Genomic DNA, 19,375 nt, shown 5'->3' on the forward strand with positions numbered 1-19,375 from the left:
CAAATTAATTGCAAACAGGGGCTAGACACATTAATGTGTTTTTATTTGTCATATAAATTTCCCCATTAATTTGTCATAACCTAACTATGAAAGTAGTTAATTAGAGTGAAAGAATAAGATTTCTAATAAAACTATCTTATTTTTCAGTATTTCGCACCATATATTTCTCATTATTAGTGAGTGTAAATATTAATGATCTTATTAAAATAATGAGAACTACTAGCTACTCAATAATAAGAGTATTGTAGTTGCACCTTTTCATATTTTAACTTCCTCACATTTACGCAATTATACCTTCTCACATATGCACATTTTTAGAAGAATAACTTTTATATTTAACATGATCACTTTTATTCATAACAAAAGTAATTTATTCACAATAATAATACTCCTAACACTTTTATTCACCAATACGGTTGCACATTTTCACATTTGTACCACCGAATTCTTGGGTGACAATTTTTATCACCTAATTAACATCAAAACAACATCATTTCAATGCTTAGATAGGTAAATTTAAAAATTAGAAGAATCAAGTAATGTCCAAGTATCAAAGACTAAGCCGATGTAAGAACAATTTTAATGTAATAATATTTAATTAGTTACCACGATTAAAATTTAATGAGAAATTATTAGTGAAAATGAGAAAAAGGAAAAAGAGTACCAAAAGATTTAAGTGACACCACAATAGGATAATACTACAATATAAATAATTAATCCTATTGAAAAGTTTGTCACATGAAATCGTTTACTTTAGATTATTTAATAAGAAGAGTGTGAAGATATGAACTAGTAAAGGGTACGAGTTGTCAACTAGACGGCATTAGGCACGTGAGGCATGAAATGCAACTTGTGCTAAGCAAAGTCTTTTCAATTAAATAATTTTAACTTAATTATAATTTGCAATCCATATGCTTTGTTCCCAAACCCTCATCCTTTTATTTTCACATGATAGTAACTATTAACCACTTTAGACTATTAGATCAAAAAGAAAACCTATCTTTGACTATAAATGGTCAACTCATCTACCAAATACGAACATAGTGAGAATTCAACAAGATGTGCTTATTTTAATACTCCATAATTTTGTCTGTCCAAATTTGTTTGTGAATACATATGACCAACTATTTAAAAATCCTAGCCATGTACACACCAAGTAAATTGTTGCATGATTAATATTTATTTTTTATAGTTTCAAATTTCTTATTCATTGACATAATGAACCTCACCTTCGATGATTATATGTTCCCTATTTAAAGCTTTGTGAAGGAGTTATTGTGTGATAGCTGAGTATAGCTCATGCATTCAGTGATGTCCTCACAATTTAAAAATATTTCAGAATACATTTAATTTGATAGAATGTGTGGAAATTGATTTTTTTTTGTGAGATAAATACATAAAATTTTATATAGATTCTGTAACTTTCTATGTCGGAGAGTTGTACCGAAATTGTTTTAACATCGAATTGATATAAATGTACATTTATTGGATTTTAAATAAATGCAGATAAGGTATCATTATTAAATCAGGAAATATGGCCTGTTTGGCACATCTCCTAACCATTAAACCAACCAAAAAATTAATAAAAAAATAAATCAACCATTATATTAAGGTATATCAGTATCGTAGATTCGTAGGTAGTGTTTGGCATACACGTTTATTCTATTTCTATTTCTATTTCTATTTTTTGTTTATTGTTGGGTGTTTGTATTGTTATGGAGTATATCAATTGTAATATTCAAAGTAAATGTGAATTCTTAAAAATTGAACTACTTCTATTTACTACTGTTATATTTCCAAATGATAATGCATTTGAAGCAACTTTTCTTAGATTATTCATGTAAATATACTGGATTAAAGGAAGCTAATGGTTGAGCCCGAGTGCGCGCTGCCCAACAACAAATGATGTCAAAACATGCTCTTATATTAGCCCAGCCATAGCCCAGCCACAAACTCCTCTGCCACAAACTCCTCTGCCACATCATCAGCACTAAAATCCCCCCTGCCACATCATCAGGACAAGCAACTGGACAAGCAATAGCCCAGCCATAGCCTAGCCACATCATCAGCACTAAAAACAAATAATTAACAATCACACAAAATACGGAATTTAATTTACGACACAGATACGAGAAAATTCAATAATAATATTAAAATTTTAAAAAGTACATTAATTAAAAAACACACTTCATTAAAATTAAAATAACATTACAACATCTTCATTAATGAGTTTGTCCCACATCGAAAGTGGAACATAAAACATTCAAGGATGTATCTATAAAAGAGAAACAACCAAGAATGAGTTTGTCTCACATCGAAAGTGGAACATAAAACATTCAAGGATGTCTCTATAAAAGAGAAACAACCAAGAATGAGTTTGTCCCACATCCAAAGTGGAACATAAAACATTGAAGGATGTCTCTATAAAAGAGAAACAACCAAGAATGAGTTTGTCCCACATCGAAAGTGGAACATAAAACATTCACGGATGTCTCTATAAAAGAGAAACGACCAAGAATGAGCGGACCGGCGAGCGCAAAAAAAAATTAAAATTTCCGCTCGCCGATCGGGAGGCTGCAATAGAGGCGAGCCGATCGGCGAGCGCTCGGGAATCGGCTCGTCAAAATTCTCGCCGATTTGGCGCTCGCCGGCTACAATAGTTCGGCGAGCGGACCGGCGAGTGCCAAAAATTGGCGAACCGGTGCGCTTGGCTCTATTGCAGATGCTCTTAACTATTTTAAAACAAATAAACAAAGCACATTGGGCACTACCAAGTCGCCTATTATGCCATGGTGCCATCGGTATTGCTCGCAAATGCACTTTTTCTCCAACCAATGAGTAAAATTCAACTACGAAATAAATACTTACTGACTATTACTACTTTTATTAATCATTTTCTAAAAAAACACCTCCACTAATTTAGATCAATATTTATCTTAAACTTCCATTTTCTTCACTAACACATGAATCTCAAAATTGAAGTTACAAAAGTAAAATTCAGAAACGAAGTAAATGATAACTAAACATTTTTCTAAAAAAACACCCCACTAATTCATATCAATATTTATCATAAACTTTAGACTTTTATTATATGAATATCAAAAACAAAGCTTCAGTTTGATTACATTAAATTTGCAATTAATTTATGTAAAAAAAAGTCTAATTATAATTAATTATTATTCCATGCACTATGGTTAAGGAGTTTTCTTTTCCAACTTTGCCTTCTCTCTTTCTTCCATTTCTCCAAAACCAACAAGGAAAAAATAGCTCTCTCTCTCTCTCTCCATCTTTGCTATGGCCGCCTGAACTCTCCCTCTCTGTCTTCCCCAACCCCTAAAGCCCACAAATCACACACAGCACGAGGTTTGATGATTCCCCTTTGGTCCTCTTTTATTATTCCCGCATCATAAATTAGACGTTAATGATTTCAATTTCTTCAATTTTTGGTAACCATTTTTGTTGATTTTTGTTGTGATTCTTGTTTCCTTTTATTTTTTTTACCGCCTTTGGAAATTCGGAGCATTCTACTTGGGTTGATTTTGATCCTTTTCTCCCTCTTTCTATTTTGGTCAAGTTCAGTTTAAAAGGGTGGCATAAGCTCAAATCTCGTGGAATCCGGCTTTGTTGGTGCGCTCGAGGGGAAAAAAGTTGTGATCTTGGTCGTAAATTCCGGGAATCACTTGGAAGGTTGTAGTAATTTCTGGAGCACTAAAGGTGTTTGTATCCATATATCAGGTGATTATCAGCGAATTTAGGGTTTTTGATTTCAATTTTTGTTTTTCAGTTTCATTTTCTTGTCAGATTGCTTCACGCGGCTGTTAGATACGCGTGGATTCTGTTTCTTTATCCCATGACCTTTTCCCCCTTTTACTGTTTTCTCTTTTCTTTTTTCTTTTTTATTCATCGGGGTGGTTCAGCTTGAATTACTACTATTCTTCATCTGAATTTCTAGCTGAGAAAATAAGAGGTGAAGTGGTGAAAAGAGCTATCTTTCTGTGAAATTGGATGGTTGTAAAGTGTAATCATACTAAATTTACAAGCGAGGAAAAAAAAAGAAATGAAAGGAAACCATTTGGGATTGTTAATAAGAAGAAAGATGATTTCTTTTAGTTCTCTTATGCTTTCTATTCCTATTTTTTTTATACTTGTTGTTAACTAAAGCAATGAAATTTCGTTTGAGTAATTGTTGTTTAGTTGCCTTCATACAAGAAAATGGCTGAATGGATTTTCTGAATTTGGTTGCAGGTAAAGGGTTTTGATAGAGACATGGAGAGAGCTGAAGAATCAGGTAGTCCTAGTTGGAGCTCGTCGTTCTATATGCCTACAAGTGAGGATGTTGCGAGAGCTGTTGCAGCAGCAGCTGCAGCCGTTCGTTCTCCTCGACCTTCTGTGGTGTATTCGTCGAAAGAGGAGAGTGGCGGCCAGCTTAAGAAGCTTCAGCATCAGGTCTCGAGAATGTTGAAAGGTCTATCCACTCCCCCTGAAGTTAAAAGCAGTTTGTACAACCCGGAAGTACTAACAAGCCAGAAGCGTCAGTGGGCTAACTTTCAATTACAAATGCTGGTGAGCTTTCTTCTCATTAATTACTAATTCGTTAGTCTGCTGTTGTGAACTTAATGGTGTATGTCCAGAAATTGGTTACTTGTTTGTAGTTTTCGTGTATCATTGGGTCATTAAAGCTTGCAGGATCACAAAGTGTGGAAGGAGCCTTCGAAGCTTTTTGAGAGCATGGTGGTTGTTGGACTTCCTCCTAGTTCTGATGTTCAAGCACTCCAAAATCTGTACTTGGCTAGAAAATTTGAAGGTCCAGGGAAATTGCGAAGTGCACTTGGTAGTCAGAATCAGTGCCGTATAGAACCTAACCTTGAGCCGCAGGTATTGATTATAGATTTTTGAGTTAGCCATAATTTTGTGCCTTATGTAATACATGAGAAATTTACGATTATTAATGCAATTAATCTCTTGCTGCGAATATCAGGTCTTGTTTGTTTATCCTCCAGAAAAGCAACCACCGTTAAAGTACAAGGATCTCCTTTCTTTCTGCTTTCCAAACGGGGTAGAGGTAGGGTGAACTATAGCTCTTTTTAGCCTCTGATTAGTCTTTATCCTTGGCGATTTGTGTGTATATCTCTTTTCTGGAAACTTGAGTTGTACAGAAATTTGTCATGGAAGGTAATAAAGGGCTCAGGAGAGTTTTTAAATGCACTTTTTTGGCATCAGTTACTCAGACCAACATGATATTCTTTTTATGTATTTTTCTAAAAAACAAGTATGACTCGTTCTTAGTTTAACTTCCTGCCAATGCTATATTAATATATTGTTTCGGGTGTAAATGTTTGATAGTTTCTGATCCGTTTACTTAAAATCAGCTGTTTGTTAGACATCAGCTACCCTTCTTCCATGTATTCTGAACATCTGTAACCCTTTCTGCTGCTATTTCATTTTTAAAAAAAGGGTTCCTGCAGAACTTTGTTACAGATGAATGCTGTTGTTTCTGCTATAGTCTCTTGAAGGCTGCAGTGGACTCAACATAGTCACTAATCTAAATTTATGAGACATAGATAATTACACCTCTCGGAATTTCCCTCTCATGTCTTCAGAGTCTAGCTGACGCCAATCTGTCCATGTACTTCAATTTTTATTTAGTAAAAATTGAATATTTGTTACAGGTGAATGCTGTTGAGAGAACACCATCAATGAGTGAATTGAATGAGATACTTCTGGGACAGGTATTCTTTGTGCTTGATTTATGCATATCCAGTCAGAGCAAACCATGATAAAATAATAATTTGTCAAAATTTGTTACAAGAAGATTATTAAATTGTAACTGTTTTAAAAATTTAATTAGGCTTTATATTGAATTGTGAACTTCTGATCATTTTATGTACAAATCTGAAAATAGTAGTTTTAGAAGTGATGATTCAGTTTGCTGTGGTAAGTCTTATCAAATACATCTTCCACATAGCCTTTTGGTTTTATCCTCCCAACTTTTATTTTTATGTTCTTCCATTTTATTAAGGGGTGGTTGGAGGAGGGGTGGATGGAAGATATTTTAGACTGTATATATGTATCTATTTCCATGGGCTTCCCTCACCCATCCCACCCCGAAAAAATGAAGAAAAAAATATCAAGGAACTCTTTCTGCGGAACCTTTTTTTGTTGTAGTTTTCTCTTGATGCTTTTTATTGACTCAATTATCATAGAGCATGAGTCTCCAATATTATGATTTCATTTTTTTTGTCTCGCCGAGTGTCTTCTGAATAGCTCTTGTACTCTACTTACAGGAGCATCTCAAACAGAGTGATTTGTCATTTGTCTTCCGGCTGCAGGTACATTGGAAAATATTTTATTGCTATTGCTTTCTGAAGTGTGTTAAGTAATTTAAGATATCTTCTCACATTTTCAGAGTTACTTTCTCAGTCTTAGCCCAACGAAGTCCTTGTTGTAACATTGTATGGTTCAGTGAGTTTGCCTTCCTGCTGAGGCCTATCCATTTATATGGTTATTTTATTCGTAAAAGATGGGGCATCTTTGACCTCTTTCCTCTTGGGGACAATTTTAACACTTTGTGAACTTTATGTTGAGCAACGTTTTTTCTCTACCATTCGTTACAATAATGCGGTGTACCCTGTTTTTTATACTAGCTTTTTTTTACTCGATGTTCATTTTTTTTCTGCATTCAGGTTGCTGATTCAACTCTTTATGGTTGCTGTGTTTTGGTTGAAGAAATGATACAAAAGCCGTCCGGGTTGATCTCTACTGTTTCTGATGGGCAACCCGCCTGTTCAAGTCGGAGCCGCTATATTTTGATGACACGTCGTTGTTACTGCATTCTCTCCAGGCTTCCATTTTTCGAGCTACATTTTGGCGTGTTAAATAGGTTGCTGAATACGTTCTCTGGTGCACTATTTCATAGTAATTCTTTCTTGTTAGAACCTACCTATATTGATAATCCAAGACCGACTTTTATATTTAAACATCTTTACACACAATGCCGCAGTTTCTTACACTTTTTTTTATGTGCTTTAGCATCTTTACGGAAGAGAGGTTGGAGCGATTGACGAAGCAGATAAATGGTTTGGATTTAGACTCACCTGTGGGCTGTGATATGGTTGAAACATTAGAAGAGAAAGCTGAAAGTTTACCACTGACTGATGGAGCACCCAACACACATGATGGGGCAGTTGATGCTTCGGAGTCGAGTACAAACGACTCTATCTCAGGAAGCCCAATTAACAATATATCTCAGTTTGAACCTGACCAAGACAAGAGAGGATCTAATGGCAGTGATGCCCCTCTTGATCCTGAAATAGAAAAACTAGCTTCTTGGGAAGAACCGACAGCTGAAGTTGATTCACCTATTACTGACAATCTCAGTGCCAAGCAGTCATTTGAAAGGCGTTTACCAAATTCTGTATTGCCATTCCTGCGGTACCAACAATGTGAAAGTTCTGATTCATCCCCCAGGTATATATTTCATTTGGCTCGTCAGTTTTATATATCTTTCTTTAGTTGCAAATATTTGCATATATACCCTCATCCTTTAAAGATGCTTATATTTCTTACTTTCTAGCGGTGAAGAATATGATATGATCACACTATGCTTGAATTATAGTTTTGTAATCTGTTGCTGCAGTTTTCGAGCATCACCATGTGATGATAGGGATTTTAGATGTGATTATGACGAGGCAGATGCAGAAGAAGCATGCTCATCTGGTCGGGATATCTTCAGTGAACAAAGTGATATCCTTGAGTGGGCAAAGGTTAAGATCTGAAGTGTCTTTCGATTTCTGCCACATAATTTATAATTTTACATGCCTCCTGAAGTGTTTTCTTTCCATTCACGCACTTTTTTGCAGGCAAACGACCACGGATCTTTGCAAATAATTAGTGAATATTACCAATTATCTTGCCCCGCACGTGGTTCAACAATCACGTTCCACCCTCTGGATCACCTTCATCCTCTAGAATATCATAGACCCGACGAATCAGTTCTAACCATTGCAGGTTCAAAAATCGATTTGAGATCTTGCAATACAAGTTTGGAGTTTTCTGAGGTATGCTTGGGCGGCCTTATTGCATCATTTACTACGCTAACTCACATAGAAAGAGCCTCAAGTTTTAATATTTGAGTGAAGACTTCAAGGGGTTGTCCCCTGTTAATGAATAAAGTATGTTCCGCTTTATTGTTTGGAATGTTTCATTTACTATTATACACTCTTCTATGTAGGCCCACAGCGCGCTCGTTGTGGAAGAGGAGGCAGCTGCTTTATCAGTGTGGGCTATCGCTTGCTTATGTGGTACCCTAAGACTGGAGCATGTAAGTCCACATTGATATATGTGTTTTCATGTCCCTCTATACCGATTTAATCTACTTGTAGAATTAATTATCTGTCGTCTTTTATAGGTGTTGACATTATTTGCAGGAGCCCTACTGGAGAAACATATTGTCATTGTCTGTTCAAATTTGGTACGTCTATTTATATACTAAAATTGTGTTGTGGATAAGCTTAATCTCAGGAAAACATGCCCCGTCATTTTCCTAATCCTCATTTTTTCCGCATGCCTATGTTTCCAACTTATTTTTTTTGGTGTTATCCAATTTGTACTCGAAAATCAAGTTTGATACACTCAACTGCTTGCTTGTGCAGGGTATTTTGTCTGCTTTAGTTCTATCAATTATCCCCCTGATTCGGCCTTATCAGTGGCAGAGCTTGTTAATGCCGGTAATTTTCTGTTTCCTTCTCGGGATTATTTATCATAATATCGCTTATTTGGATGCGTTTACTAACTAAACGATCTTCAGGTACTTCCAAATGACATGCTGGACTTTCTGGATGCACCTGTCCCATACATAGTGAGTTTTTTGTATTTTACTATTATTTTACATCCGAATTGAATCTCAGATGATTTTCTGAATAGTGACACTTATGGTGAATTTATTTGTCAGTGGCTAATGCTCTTCATTTTGTTTTACTTCGAGAAAAATTATTTTCCTTTTGAAATTATTTACATTTTTTTTCGAGCAGGTAGGTGTAAAGAATAAAACAGAGCTGCAGGCAAAGTTAACTAATGTTATTCTGGTCGATGCAAATAGAAATCAGGTACAACTTATTGTCGTTCAAGACTGATCAGTTGAGAAAGTGATTCCGTGTTTGCAATATAATTCCTCTTATTACCGAATATCAATTATGAAATGTATCCAATCTACTATGTTTGGTAAACCAATTTTATCACCCGATGCCCAGTGTTCTAGCTACTTGCTTGATTAAATTTCATGCACGAACGCATTGATTCTACAAACTACGACCAAGAAATTTTACGCTTACTAATCTAGAACCTCACGTTTTGAGGCTTTATATTCCCTCAATGTTTTCACTCCAAAATTTACTGCATTTATTGCTTTGAGATGTTTTCACTCCAAAGTTTCTGCTTATATCTGATCCTTTTACCTTTTCTCCTTCGTTTCTCAACAGGTGAAATCACCGTCACTACCACAGCTACCTCAACAGAGAGAACTGTACTCACTCCTCACTCCTTTCCATGAGAAACTAGTTGGAGAAAGTTACTTGGGGAAGAAAAGGCCAATCTATGAATGCACTGATGTGCAGGTGGTGATTTAAACTAAACGCCCCTCTATTGTCGTTCGCCAACTTCTTAATTCATTTGTATTATTTGGGCGTAGATAGTCCGTGACATTAGTACAGATTTTGCAACTATTCATTGAAGAGCTTCCTATTCATTTTTTCACTTCTCTGACAAATGCAGAAAGAAGCTGCCAAAGGCTTTCTGGATGTGCTGCGGTCTTACTTGGACTCTCTCTGTTCTAACCTTCGTTCTCACACAATCACTAATGTCCAATCAAACGACGATAAGGTCTGTTTCTATTGATATCCTAAACTATGCGTTGTCATGTTCTGAACATTGATTTTTTCCAATGTCGATTTTGGTCTCTAATTTCCAAAAAGTTGTATTACTGATATCAGGTATCGCTGCTGTTAAAAGAGAGTTTCATCGAGTCATTCCCCAGCCGGAATCGCCCTTTCATGAAGGTGCGTAAAATCTCTTCTTCAACTGCATCATTTTTATTTCGATACGTGTTCATGGCATCAAACATCTCGATTTAATCTTGTTATGTGTTGGACAAACAGCTCTTCTTGGATACGCAGCTCTTCTCTGTACATACGGATTTTATACTCTCTTTCTTCCAGAAGGAATAGTGTAAAGGTAAGCTGCCCGGTGGATGGATCGGGACACAATTCTCGCAACGCATACTATAAATCTACACAGTTTCCTCCAATTTATCTCATAAATTTTGTCTCTCATATAGAAGAAGATGATGACTTATTTAACTGATACTACTAAAATTTAGGTTAGAGAGAACTGATGTATGTGCCTTAAGATGTGCAATAGATGTTAAGACATCATGTATTTTATTAGTGAAGTTTTGAGCCATTTTTCGACCTCTTCTATGTACAACATTATTCTCCAACGAGATGTTTATTCTGAGCAGCGATAACTTGAACCAACAAAAATAATTATAGATTAATTGAATAATTTCGAGCTATCGTGTTTTCCTTCAAATAATTGTGTATGGAGGGGTCAAATCCGGGCTTGGCCGGATTTTCAGACCAAATTGTCCCGTCAGACTGGTTCAAAACGAACCAGTCTGTTGAGTTGGAGCAATTCACTTTTGATAGAATACGAAAACTTTACTGACAGATAGAATTCACCGGCGGATTGCAATGGTGCAAATCTGCCGGAAACTAATTTACCGGCGGATTTTTTATGTCTACCGGTGAATTCGTCAGTCGAATAAAACGTGCTTTTTTTTTTTGTAGTGGGTTGGCATTTTGACCAAGTGGGTCCATGAATATTGAAGGCTGACTGAACTATATAAAAATTTGGTTAGGGGTGAAAAAAATGAAATAGAAGGTTTGTTTGTTATATAAGTAACCATTTCTGCAAGTCTGTGTGTCTGCCTTGTAAGAGTGATAAATGCTTAGGACCACCCTTTTCTCAATTTTTATTTGGGAAAAAGTAAATGAAGAAAGATAGATAGAACTATTTGATTGTGATTTCTCATTGAAATGAATCTCAAGGTACATGTTTGCTATGTCACATTATTGATTTTCCAAACGACATTGTTTGGATGGTTACTTGGCCTTATTATGGGGTTTGAGGGAAGAAATGGCTCGCCATCGCGTACCGTCACACTGAGCTAGCGCCATCCAGTGCGAAAAGACGAACGTGTGAATACATTGTTTGTTAAATAATCACAAAAAAATCGCGATGAAGGTGAGAGCAATCGTCTCTTTAGTCTTAATCTTATACGATTGTATCTTTACAGATGACAATACCAAGTTAGTAATTTCACTCTAATCTTTGTATACAATTACAATGAGAGTCGAGAGAGCATATATATATTGACAACATCACTAAACCATAATCCTAGTCATAAAAATAGGAATCGAGTTAGGCTGCAATATATATTATACAAAAGCTCAAACTGTAGTTATGGTCGTCGACTGATTTACTTCATTTCATACTCCATACTCCAACTTAGACATCAATTAATTTCTCATCAAATAGATGGATCTTGTTTTCCTTATAAATGTATTATTAGCTCAATTACTATTGCATTCTCTTTGATGAGTTATATTATTTCTTATATTTTTCATTTTTCTTCATTATGAAGATTATGGATTTTATTCAAAATAAATATTGGCTTTTATTCTACTTAGCTGTCAGTTAAATTGACAGAAACTGTCACTCTTAATTCACATATTGTCACGTACACATAATTCCTAAAGTTATGAAATTAGAAAAAAAAGAGTAAAGACCAAAATTGGTCCTGAACATATGCTCATTTTATCATTTTGGTCCTAAACTTTATCTTTTGAATTTTTTGGTCCTGGACATTTCAAATCGGATCACAATTGGTCATCCGTCAACAATTCCGTTAATATTTAACGGTCAATGATTTTAATCACAATTTTGACCAACTTAAACAATTTTTAATTATTTAATCATCAAAATTATTTTTTAAATAAAATCATAAATTATTTACTATAAATAATTAAATTATTTATTCCAACTTAAACAATTTTTAAATAACAAAATTATTTATGATTTTATTTAAAAAATAATTTTGATGATTAAAAATTATTAAGTTGGTCAAAACTGTGTTTATCATAAAAAATCATAAATTATTTATTACAACTTAAACAATTTTTAAATAATTAAATTATTTATGATTTTATTTAAAAATAATAATTTTGATGATTAAATAATTAAAAATTGTTTAAGTTGGTCAAAATTGTGTTTATCATAAAAAAATCATAAATTATTTATTACAACTTAAACAATTTTTAAATAATCAAATTATTTATGATTTTATTTAAAAAAATATTTTTGATGATTAAATAATTAAAAATTGTTTAAGTTGGTCAAAATTGTGATTAAAATCGTTGACCGTTAAATATTAACGGAATTGTTAACGGATGACCAATTGTGATCCGATTTGAAATGTCCAGGACCAAAAAATTCAAAAGATAATGTTTAGGACCAAAATGATAAAATTGGCATATGTTCAGGACCAATTTTAGCATTTACTCAAAAAAAAACTAAGAAAAATTAGGAATTGATAATCTGGAAAGTTGCACTATATTTTTATTTTCATAATTCTTAGAACTATTACTTTTCTTATTAGATAAAATATCATATTAATTTTATTATTTTGCATACTTTTTATTACTACTTTACTAACAGATGAAACTTCACATGAACACCTGAAATTAAAATTAAAGACCAAATTAGATTATTTTCTCGTAATAGAATCTTGTAAAACAAACAAGCTAACTACTCATTCATAAATGCACATTGTGAAAAATTCAAAATCTTTATAAATAAAAGATGTCGAAGATATCGAATATATAGTCAAAAGGAACAACAAATTAATGACTCGATCATATCATACACAATAACTTTTCAAATTTGATTATTTAGTAGTACATTTATTAATAGATAAAAAAAAATGTTCCATTTAATACATGAAAATGAGTAATTTAGCTTGCGAAAGTGAGAGAAATTAAGCAATGGGTTATAATGTCAGAAAGGGTAGATATGGTAATCAATGGATGTATTTGTTCCCAACCTACCAAATACATATTATTGATTTACATTAAAAATTTCGGCAGAAATAATTATATTTTTGTTAAATCTGGTTAGATGTAAGACAAATTTATTCCATCAACTTATCAAAAATAAATGTGCCTTTCCCAAATCAGCATTTCTTATCCATTTTTCAGTTATGCTTAAGAGAAGCATATTACATCTGTACGAATAGTGACCTCATTCGTTAAAGCATATCTAATACGTTGCCACAAATGCACCCTATTAGGATAGAGGGAGGCTTAAGCCACTACCATACAAATTTTTTTTTTCCTTCCTTTTCCTAAGAAATACTATAATTACTAACACGGACATGTGTCCCCGCCGCAAAAATCCTAGCTTCGCCTCTGTCTACAACATCAAGCAAACAATCACGAGAAAAAGACAACTAAGCTAATTAAAATTCATACTACTACTATTTATATATGAGAAAATAGATTTTAAGGTTGGGGATGGGATTTAATTTGTTTGTAGTAATTGTGAGGGTAACAATGAAAATGGGACAATTGATCTACTATCTTCTCTTCTGGACTACTAGGACCATTTGTACATTGAATTGTTACTTCATTGTACTATAATCAGGTGAACAGAACTATGCAGCAACGTCATTTTTCTATTACGAATTTCACCAATTTAGTTACTGGTATCAGATTCATGGCCATACATCTATTTTTGTCAGAATTCATGACCCATATTGTTAGTATTTCAGAAATTCTACATGTATTCGAAAGTACAAAATGTTATACATTTAAATAGATACTATCATGTGTAAATTATACAGGTTGAGAAACTAGTTTGAAATTAATGTACTAATTTCACATGTACTAAAACCAATATCGGATTCAAGGGAAATCAAGGGGATCGACTTACCCTAGCAGACCCATAAAGATAATTAAAGTACAATTTCCTCTGACCAAATTTTCAACACGTCATCACATGTTATAAAACCGATGGCGGAGTCAAGTCAACCAACGTCTGTCGAGTCAAGTCGGCTGATCCCACCGTCCGTCAATAAAAATCGAAAAACTCTATTAAATTTATTTTTTTTGTTGGTAATAACCTATAAAGTGGCAATACCAATCTTTTTTACTATAGTCAATCATATATTCTGTGTGATTTGATCAATAATAAATTTTGAAAAAAAAACATACTATTAGAGTATAAAATTTTCCTCATTGGCAACAGAAAAAGAAACATCTTTCCTAGTTGCAACTGATTTGATTAGTCTCGAATTGATGTCTTAGATTCTTCGGTAAAAGCATCTTCACATACTTTCTTTAGGGCATCGTTAACGCAAGGGGCCGGGCCACAAATCGCGAGTCCCGGCCTGAGACGCGTGTTGGAGGCGATGGAGTTCCGGCCCAGGCCGGTCCCGGGGTCCTGCCTGGTGGGCGATGAAGCTTCCGGTTGGAGGGGGTTCGGGCCGCTACTGTTCACCAATTTCTGAATTTTTACAGTTCGGAAGAGGAAGAAGAGGGAGGGGGGAGGAAGAACAGGGAGGAAGATGAAGAAGAGGGAGAGGGGCGACATCAATTTTCTAATTTTTAATTTTTTTTGCATTTTTTGCATATTTTTATATTATAATTTTTAGTTTTTTAGTTTATAATTTATTATTTTTGCATTAAGAATGAATTTCTCGTGTTATAATTATTCAACGTTTTCAATTTTTACACGTAAAATAGGTCGAAGTTATGAATAGTGTCATTTATTAGTTGCGGCCCGGGTTGTGGCCTGCAGGGTTAGAGCAGTTGAGGTCTGGGCCGCAACTATAGAGGAATGATGACATGGAGGGGATTTGAGGCCTGAAACCGAGCCGGGGTTAATGATGCTCATAGAATAAAATTGATACATTTGTATTTTTATATATCCATTTAAGATTCTCTGTATCTCATTCCCTTTCCCCTTCAAAAACAACACTACTATTTAAAGCTAGTAGTAATCCGATATGTGATATCTTTATCTATCTATCTATTTAAATTTTAAATTTAATAAAATTACCTCCGTCAGAAATAAATATAGTGTTTGTACCTTCATATAGATGAAGATACCAGTTTTCTTTTTTCACTATAAAATTTCTAATGAAGAGTAGTACAATAGGAAACTTTCCAAAAATTTACTGTGATGTACATCTGCAGAAAATTTAGGAACTGGGAAGATGAAGAAATGCGGCAATATAATATGACATCATTAATATGATTACAATTTATTTTTTTTTCTATTTACTAACATAGTAAATATCTTCTCCACTTTACATCCAATGATAATATCTATCAAAACTTTTAGTGTTATTATTAAATACATTCCAAATTTAAAATTATATCCCCATTTTTAGACTTACATTCATTTTACCCTTATCAATTTTACCTTCATATTTTCAACTTTTATAAATTAATGAATTGTTGTTTTTACTTGTTTCTAAAAATAAAGATTAAAATGAAATATTAATATTATTGTATACAACTTAGTATTTTTCAGAACAAAACAATAGGTCATCTTCCGACTCGTCATATCGTACTCATAATTTGAAGTAAAATTCAAATTATAAAAAGTTGATATAAGTAAAAAAATTCTGATACTAACTGATAATTTAAAATGATAATGGTCTCTAAAATCACACAATTTTGCTGAATTTCTTATTTTCCATAAACTTAAAACTTAATCACTAATATTCAATGAGTTTGATTTTTCATTAAATTAAATTCAACTTTGCACGCCGGAATATGTAAGTGAACCAAGCGATCAATATAAGGAACAATGTTGTTCTTAATGGGGGTTAAAGATGTTTTGCGCGTTAATTATGAAATTTCTCCCAAATTTCACTAGAATTCCAACTTGTGAAAAGTTCACAATCGTGTATGAGTTATGTCTTTAGCGACCAATTTTTAAGTTGGTAAGAAATACTTGCCAAATATTTTACTCCATGATTTTTTGATGTTTTACAAATAGCTAAAGAGTAAAGATATATTGATAGATTTCAAAATTGAAGATAAAATTGATAATAAAATCCAGGACAAAGCAACTTTAATTAGCACATCCCCTTCCCAACCACTAGTGCTGTTCATGTGAGAGAGAGGTGAAAATAGTAAGTGGGCGTTTACAGAGTAAAGAAAGCAAAAGCATTGAGAATGCAGTGAAAAAAGCAGTAATAACCGTACAATCAAAACAAACTAAACCAATGTAAAAAAATCGTAATTTCTGCCTTTAGTTTATGGGTTTCCGTGTATGTGTCAGCAGATGCCCACAGAGCAGCTGCTGCTGCTGCCGCTGCAGTAGTCATAATATATGCACAGTACACGCTCAGACAGAAATTGAAAATAAAAAAAGAGAGTGTGTTGTTGCAGCAGCAGCAGTGTGATCAGAACCATTAGTTTTTATCCATGTACAGAAGATTCTGCAACTCAAATGGTCCCTGAAATAAATATACCTACTCTTTAACCCCCTCTCCCTCTCTCTCAACATTCACTCCTTAACCCTCTCTCTCTCTCTTAGTACTTTCATCAAACACCTTACCCTCTCTCTCAGGAAAAAGGAAGAAGAAGAAGAAGATGATGAGTGGTGGTGGTGGGAGGAGTAGTAGTGGTGGTACAAGGTTTCCTTTCACTGCCTCGCAGTGGCAAGAGCTTGAGCATCAAGCTCTTGTGTTCAAGTACATGGTCTCAGGCATGCCCATTCCTCCAGATCTCCTCTTCACCATCAGAACCAGCCTCGATTCCTCTCTCTCCTCCAAATTCCTCATCCACCAACCCCAACATAGTACTGCTTTTTCTTTCCCCTTTTCTCCAATTTTTGTAATGCCCTTGTTTTTCCGATTGAAATTGTCAAATTGGTGTTTGCTTCTTGTTTTTGAGTTTTTCCTCGTAATATCTTCGTGTTTGGATGTTTCTGTGTTTTCTAATTGAGAATTGTTTTAATTTGTGATTTTGGCTGAACAAATTTTAGTGGATATTTTGGGTTGCGTTCGCGCGACTATGGTTTGTTCCACGTTAAATCTTGGTGTCGTTTTGTTTCGTTTTTTTGTGTTAGTTGCGTGGCCAGTTTTTGTTTCTTGTTTTTTTTCTGTTAAGTTATGGTTTTTTCGCCTTAAATCTTGGTGTTTTTTTTTCTTCTTCTGACGAATGGATTGGTGCAGTTGGATGGAACAGCTTCAACATGGGATTCGGCCGGAAGATCGACCCGGAGCCGGGGCGGTGCCGGAGGACGGACGGCAAGAAGTGGAGGTGCTCGAAGGAGGCGTATCCCGATTCGAAATACTGCGAGAGGCACATGCACCGTGGCCGAAACCGTTCAAGAAAGCCTGTGGAAATTCCGTCGCCCACTTCCGCTGCAGCCTCGCCGTCGCTTCACGGCCGCAGCGTGTCGGCATCCTCCTCGTCGACGGCTCCCATTTCTTACCTCACGTCCGCGGCCGCGGAATCGCACTTTCTCTACCCTCATTTCCCCTCTTCCCGACCTGCCGCGGAGAGCGCGAACTTTTTCCTCGATTCGCACCCTCCGCTTAAAGACTGCAGGTATACCGTCTCTCCGTCCCAAGTTAATTGAAGAATAAATAAAATGATTTTTATTAAGGTAAATGCAATGAGTAAAATAGAATAGATTTTAAAAATTATTTTTTGCTAAAACAGGAAATGTATAGGTTATGATATGAATGTTTTAATAAAAGACTATTAATAGCTTAATAAAAGAGTATTAATAGCTCACGTTAGGTTGGGACAGATGGAGTATATTTTATTAAGAACTTCAGTGTAATGTGTGTAAAAAATATCTTAGTCTCATATGAGTTGCCTAAAGCAACAAGATATGGGAGTCGGAGATAAAACGACTTTTCTCTTTTAATAGACTAGTCTTTTATGTAGGCTCGGGATTAAAGGCGAAAGCGACTTTTTCTCATCCGAGACGTTGAAACATAATAACAACAATGCATACCACTCCGATCAGAGCTACCGCCAATACGAGCAGGACCGGTACTGCACATCGGAGGAACGGCCGAAGAAAGTGATGCACCATTTCATCGACGAGTGGGCACCAAAAGAGACCGACACTGACGACAAAATGCCGACGCACCTGTCTATATCGGTTCCGAATTCGCTGCATGACTTCTTTGTGACACAAAAATGGTAAAGATTCTTGATCCAGATAAATCAATGCCATTTTGCAAATCAGACAAAATGTATTTTCATGTGTGTTTTTCTTCTTACAATTAATTGATTCATTGTTTTGGTGCAGAATGAATGAAGGAAATGGAGAGAGTGGTGAGGGTAGTTGGGACACAGTTTTTATTAGTTTTCCTTGAGTGGAAAGTGTAGTGTGTGGGAATCTGTTGGATTTTGGTATTCTACATTGTAATATTTGTTTGGTTTTGTGTTTCTCTCATTAGTATTTCTTGTTTGAAAGCCACCTGCCAATTTTGCCTCATGTTTTTACTTTATATCAACACAAGAAATTGACTTTACATCTCTCACTCTTATCACTTCAAAGAACTAACCTAATAATGTTGAGAATAACTAGTGTAGCTATTTCTAGGCACCCCTTGTTCATCTAAAATTTGGATATTCCATCGTAATATACTACTCTCTTCGTCCCCAAAAAATATGCACTTGAAGTTTAACACGAGTTTTAATGCAAAATTATTAAGTAAGAGAGAGATAGAGAGAAAAAGAAAACAAAATATTGTTAATAGAGAATGGGTCGTCCCTCGTTAAAAAGAAAAGAGTTTTTAAAATTAGAAAGTGCATATTTTTTTGGGACAGACTAAGAGCATCCACAGTGGTGTGGATGTCCTGGCGGACATCCCGGCGGACTTCCGAAAAATACCTCCTGCCACGCCGTAAGTACCTCCCACTGCACTGCCACGTCTAGACCTGCTCACGGTTCATGAACCCGCGGTTTCGGTTCGGAACCGGCGGTTCCGGTTTTGGGAAATAAGGAACCGGAACCGGAACCGGAACCGAACCGTGAGGCTGTTTCACGGTTTCGGTTTTGGTTCGAAAACCGGCGGTTTCGGTTTCGGTTCCGAACCGCCTGTTTTCGGTCGGTTCATAGCGGTTTAGGTTCGGTTTCGCGGTTTCACGATTTTTTTCCTTAATATTTTTTTGCCTTGTAGTTTGAAATTTTAAAATAAATTGGAACAATGAAATGGATAATTTAAATTGAATTAAGACTATTAAGGTGAAAATGATATCAAATTTATAATTTACATGTACAA

General features: G+C 34.9%; 2 protein-coding genes across 4 annotated transcripts; both read left to right on the forward strand.

The window, feature by feature from the left end:
- The first annotated feature begins 3,207 nt into the window (after nt 1-3,207).
- On the forward strand, nt 3,208-10,465 carry LOC121796252. 3 transcript variants are annotated; one of them, XM_042195045.1, is made up of 20 exons: nt 3,208-3,363; nt 3,580-3,735; nt 4,246-4,563; nt 4,687-4,875; nt 4,979-5,062; nt 5,670-5,729; nt 6,285-6,329; nt 6,684-6,880; nt 7,030-7,467; nt 7,637-7,763; nt 7,860-8,057; nt 8,231-8,320; nt 8,408-8,470; nt 8,652-8,726; nt 8,807-8,857; nt 9,030-9,104; nt 9,477-9,611; nt 9,769-9,876; nt 9,987-10,052; nt 10,152-10,465. In XM_042195045.1, the coding sequence occupies exons 3-20, from the start codon at nt 4,267-4,269 to the stop codon at nt 10,218-10,220; spliced, it is 2,367 nt and encodes a 788-aa protein (XP_042050979.1). In that variant the 5' UTR covers nt 3,208-3,363; nt 3,580-3,735; nt 4,246-4,266; the 3' UTR covers nt 10,221-10,465. The 3 variants fall into 3 exon arrangements, with proteins under 3 accessions (XP_042050979.1, XP_042050980.1, XP_042050981.1); XM_042195046.1 differs by having other exon boundaries at nt 3,234-3,446; XM_042195047.1 differs by lacking the exons at nt 3,208-3,363; nt 3,580-3,735 and having other exon boundaries at nt 4,422-4,563; nt 4,680-4,875.
- A 5,938-nt stretch (nt 10,466-16,403) lies between these two features.
- Nucleotides 16,404-18,585, forward strand: LOC121793914 (growth-regulating factor 1-like). Its single transcript, XM_042191937.1, has 4 exons — nt 16,404-16,926; nt 17,303-17,681; nt 18,027-18,287; nt 18,397-18,585. Coding segments are annotated over exons 1-4 (849 nt in total). The 5' UTR covers nt 16,404-16,718; the 3' UTR covers nt 18,398-18,585.
- Nucleotides 18,586-19,375: the final 790 nt, after the last annotated feature.

The sequence above is a fragment of the Salvia splendens genome, chromosome 3 (assembly GCF_004379255.2).
Source record: "Salvia splendens isolate huo1 chromosome 3, SspV2, whole genome shotgun sequence".
Classification (NCBI taxonomy): Eukaryota; Viridiplantae; Streptophyta; class Magnoliopsida; order Lamiales; family Lamiaceae; genus Salvia; species Salvia splendens.

Bases quoted from the DNA above. Each gene is read 5' to 3' on its own strand.
- LOC121793914 (XM_042191937.1), top strand. From the start codon at position 16,719: ATGATGAGTGGTGGTGGTGGGAGGAGTAGTAGTGGTGGTACAAGGTTT. The intron at 16,927-17,302 runs GTACTGCTTTTT...GGATTGGTGCAG, and splicing joins CATCCACCAACCCCAACATA to TTGGATGGAACAGCTTCAAC. The intron at 17,682-18,026 runs GTATACCGTCTC...TCTTTTATGTAG, and splicing joins CCTCCGCTTAAAGACTGCAG to GCTCGGGATTAAAGGCGAAA.
- LOC121796252 (XM_042195045.1), top strand. From the start codon at position 4,267: ATGGAGAGAGCTGAAGAATCAGGTAGTCCTAGTTGGAGCTCGTCGTTC. The intron at 8,321-8,407 runs GTAAGTCCACAT...CGTCTTTTATAG, and splicing joins GTACCCTAAGACTGGAGCAT to GTGTTGACATTATTTGCAGG. The intron at 9,877-9,986 runs GTCTGTTTCTAT...TACTGATATCAG, and splicing joins TCCAATCAAACGACGATAAG to GTATCGCTGCTGTTAAAAGA.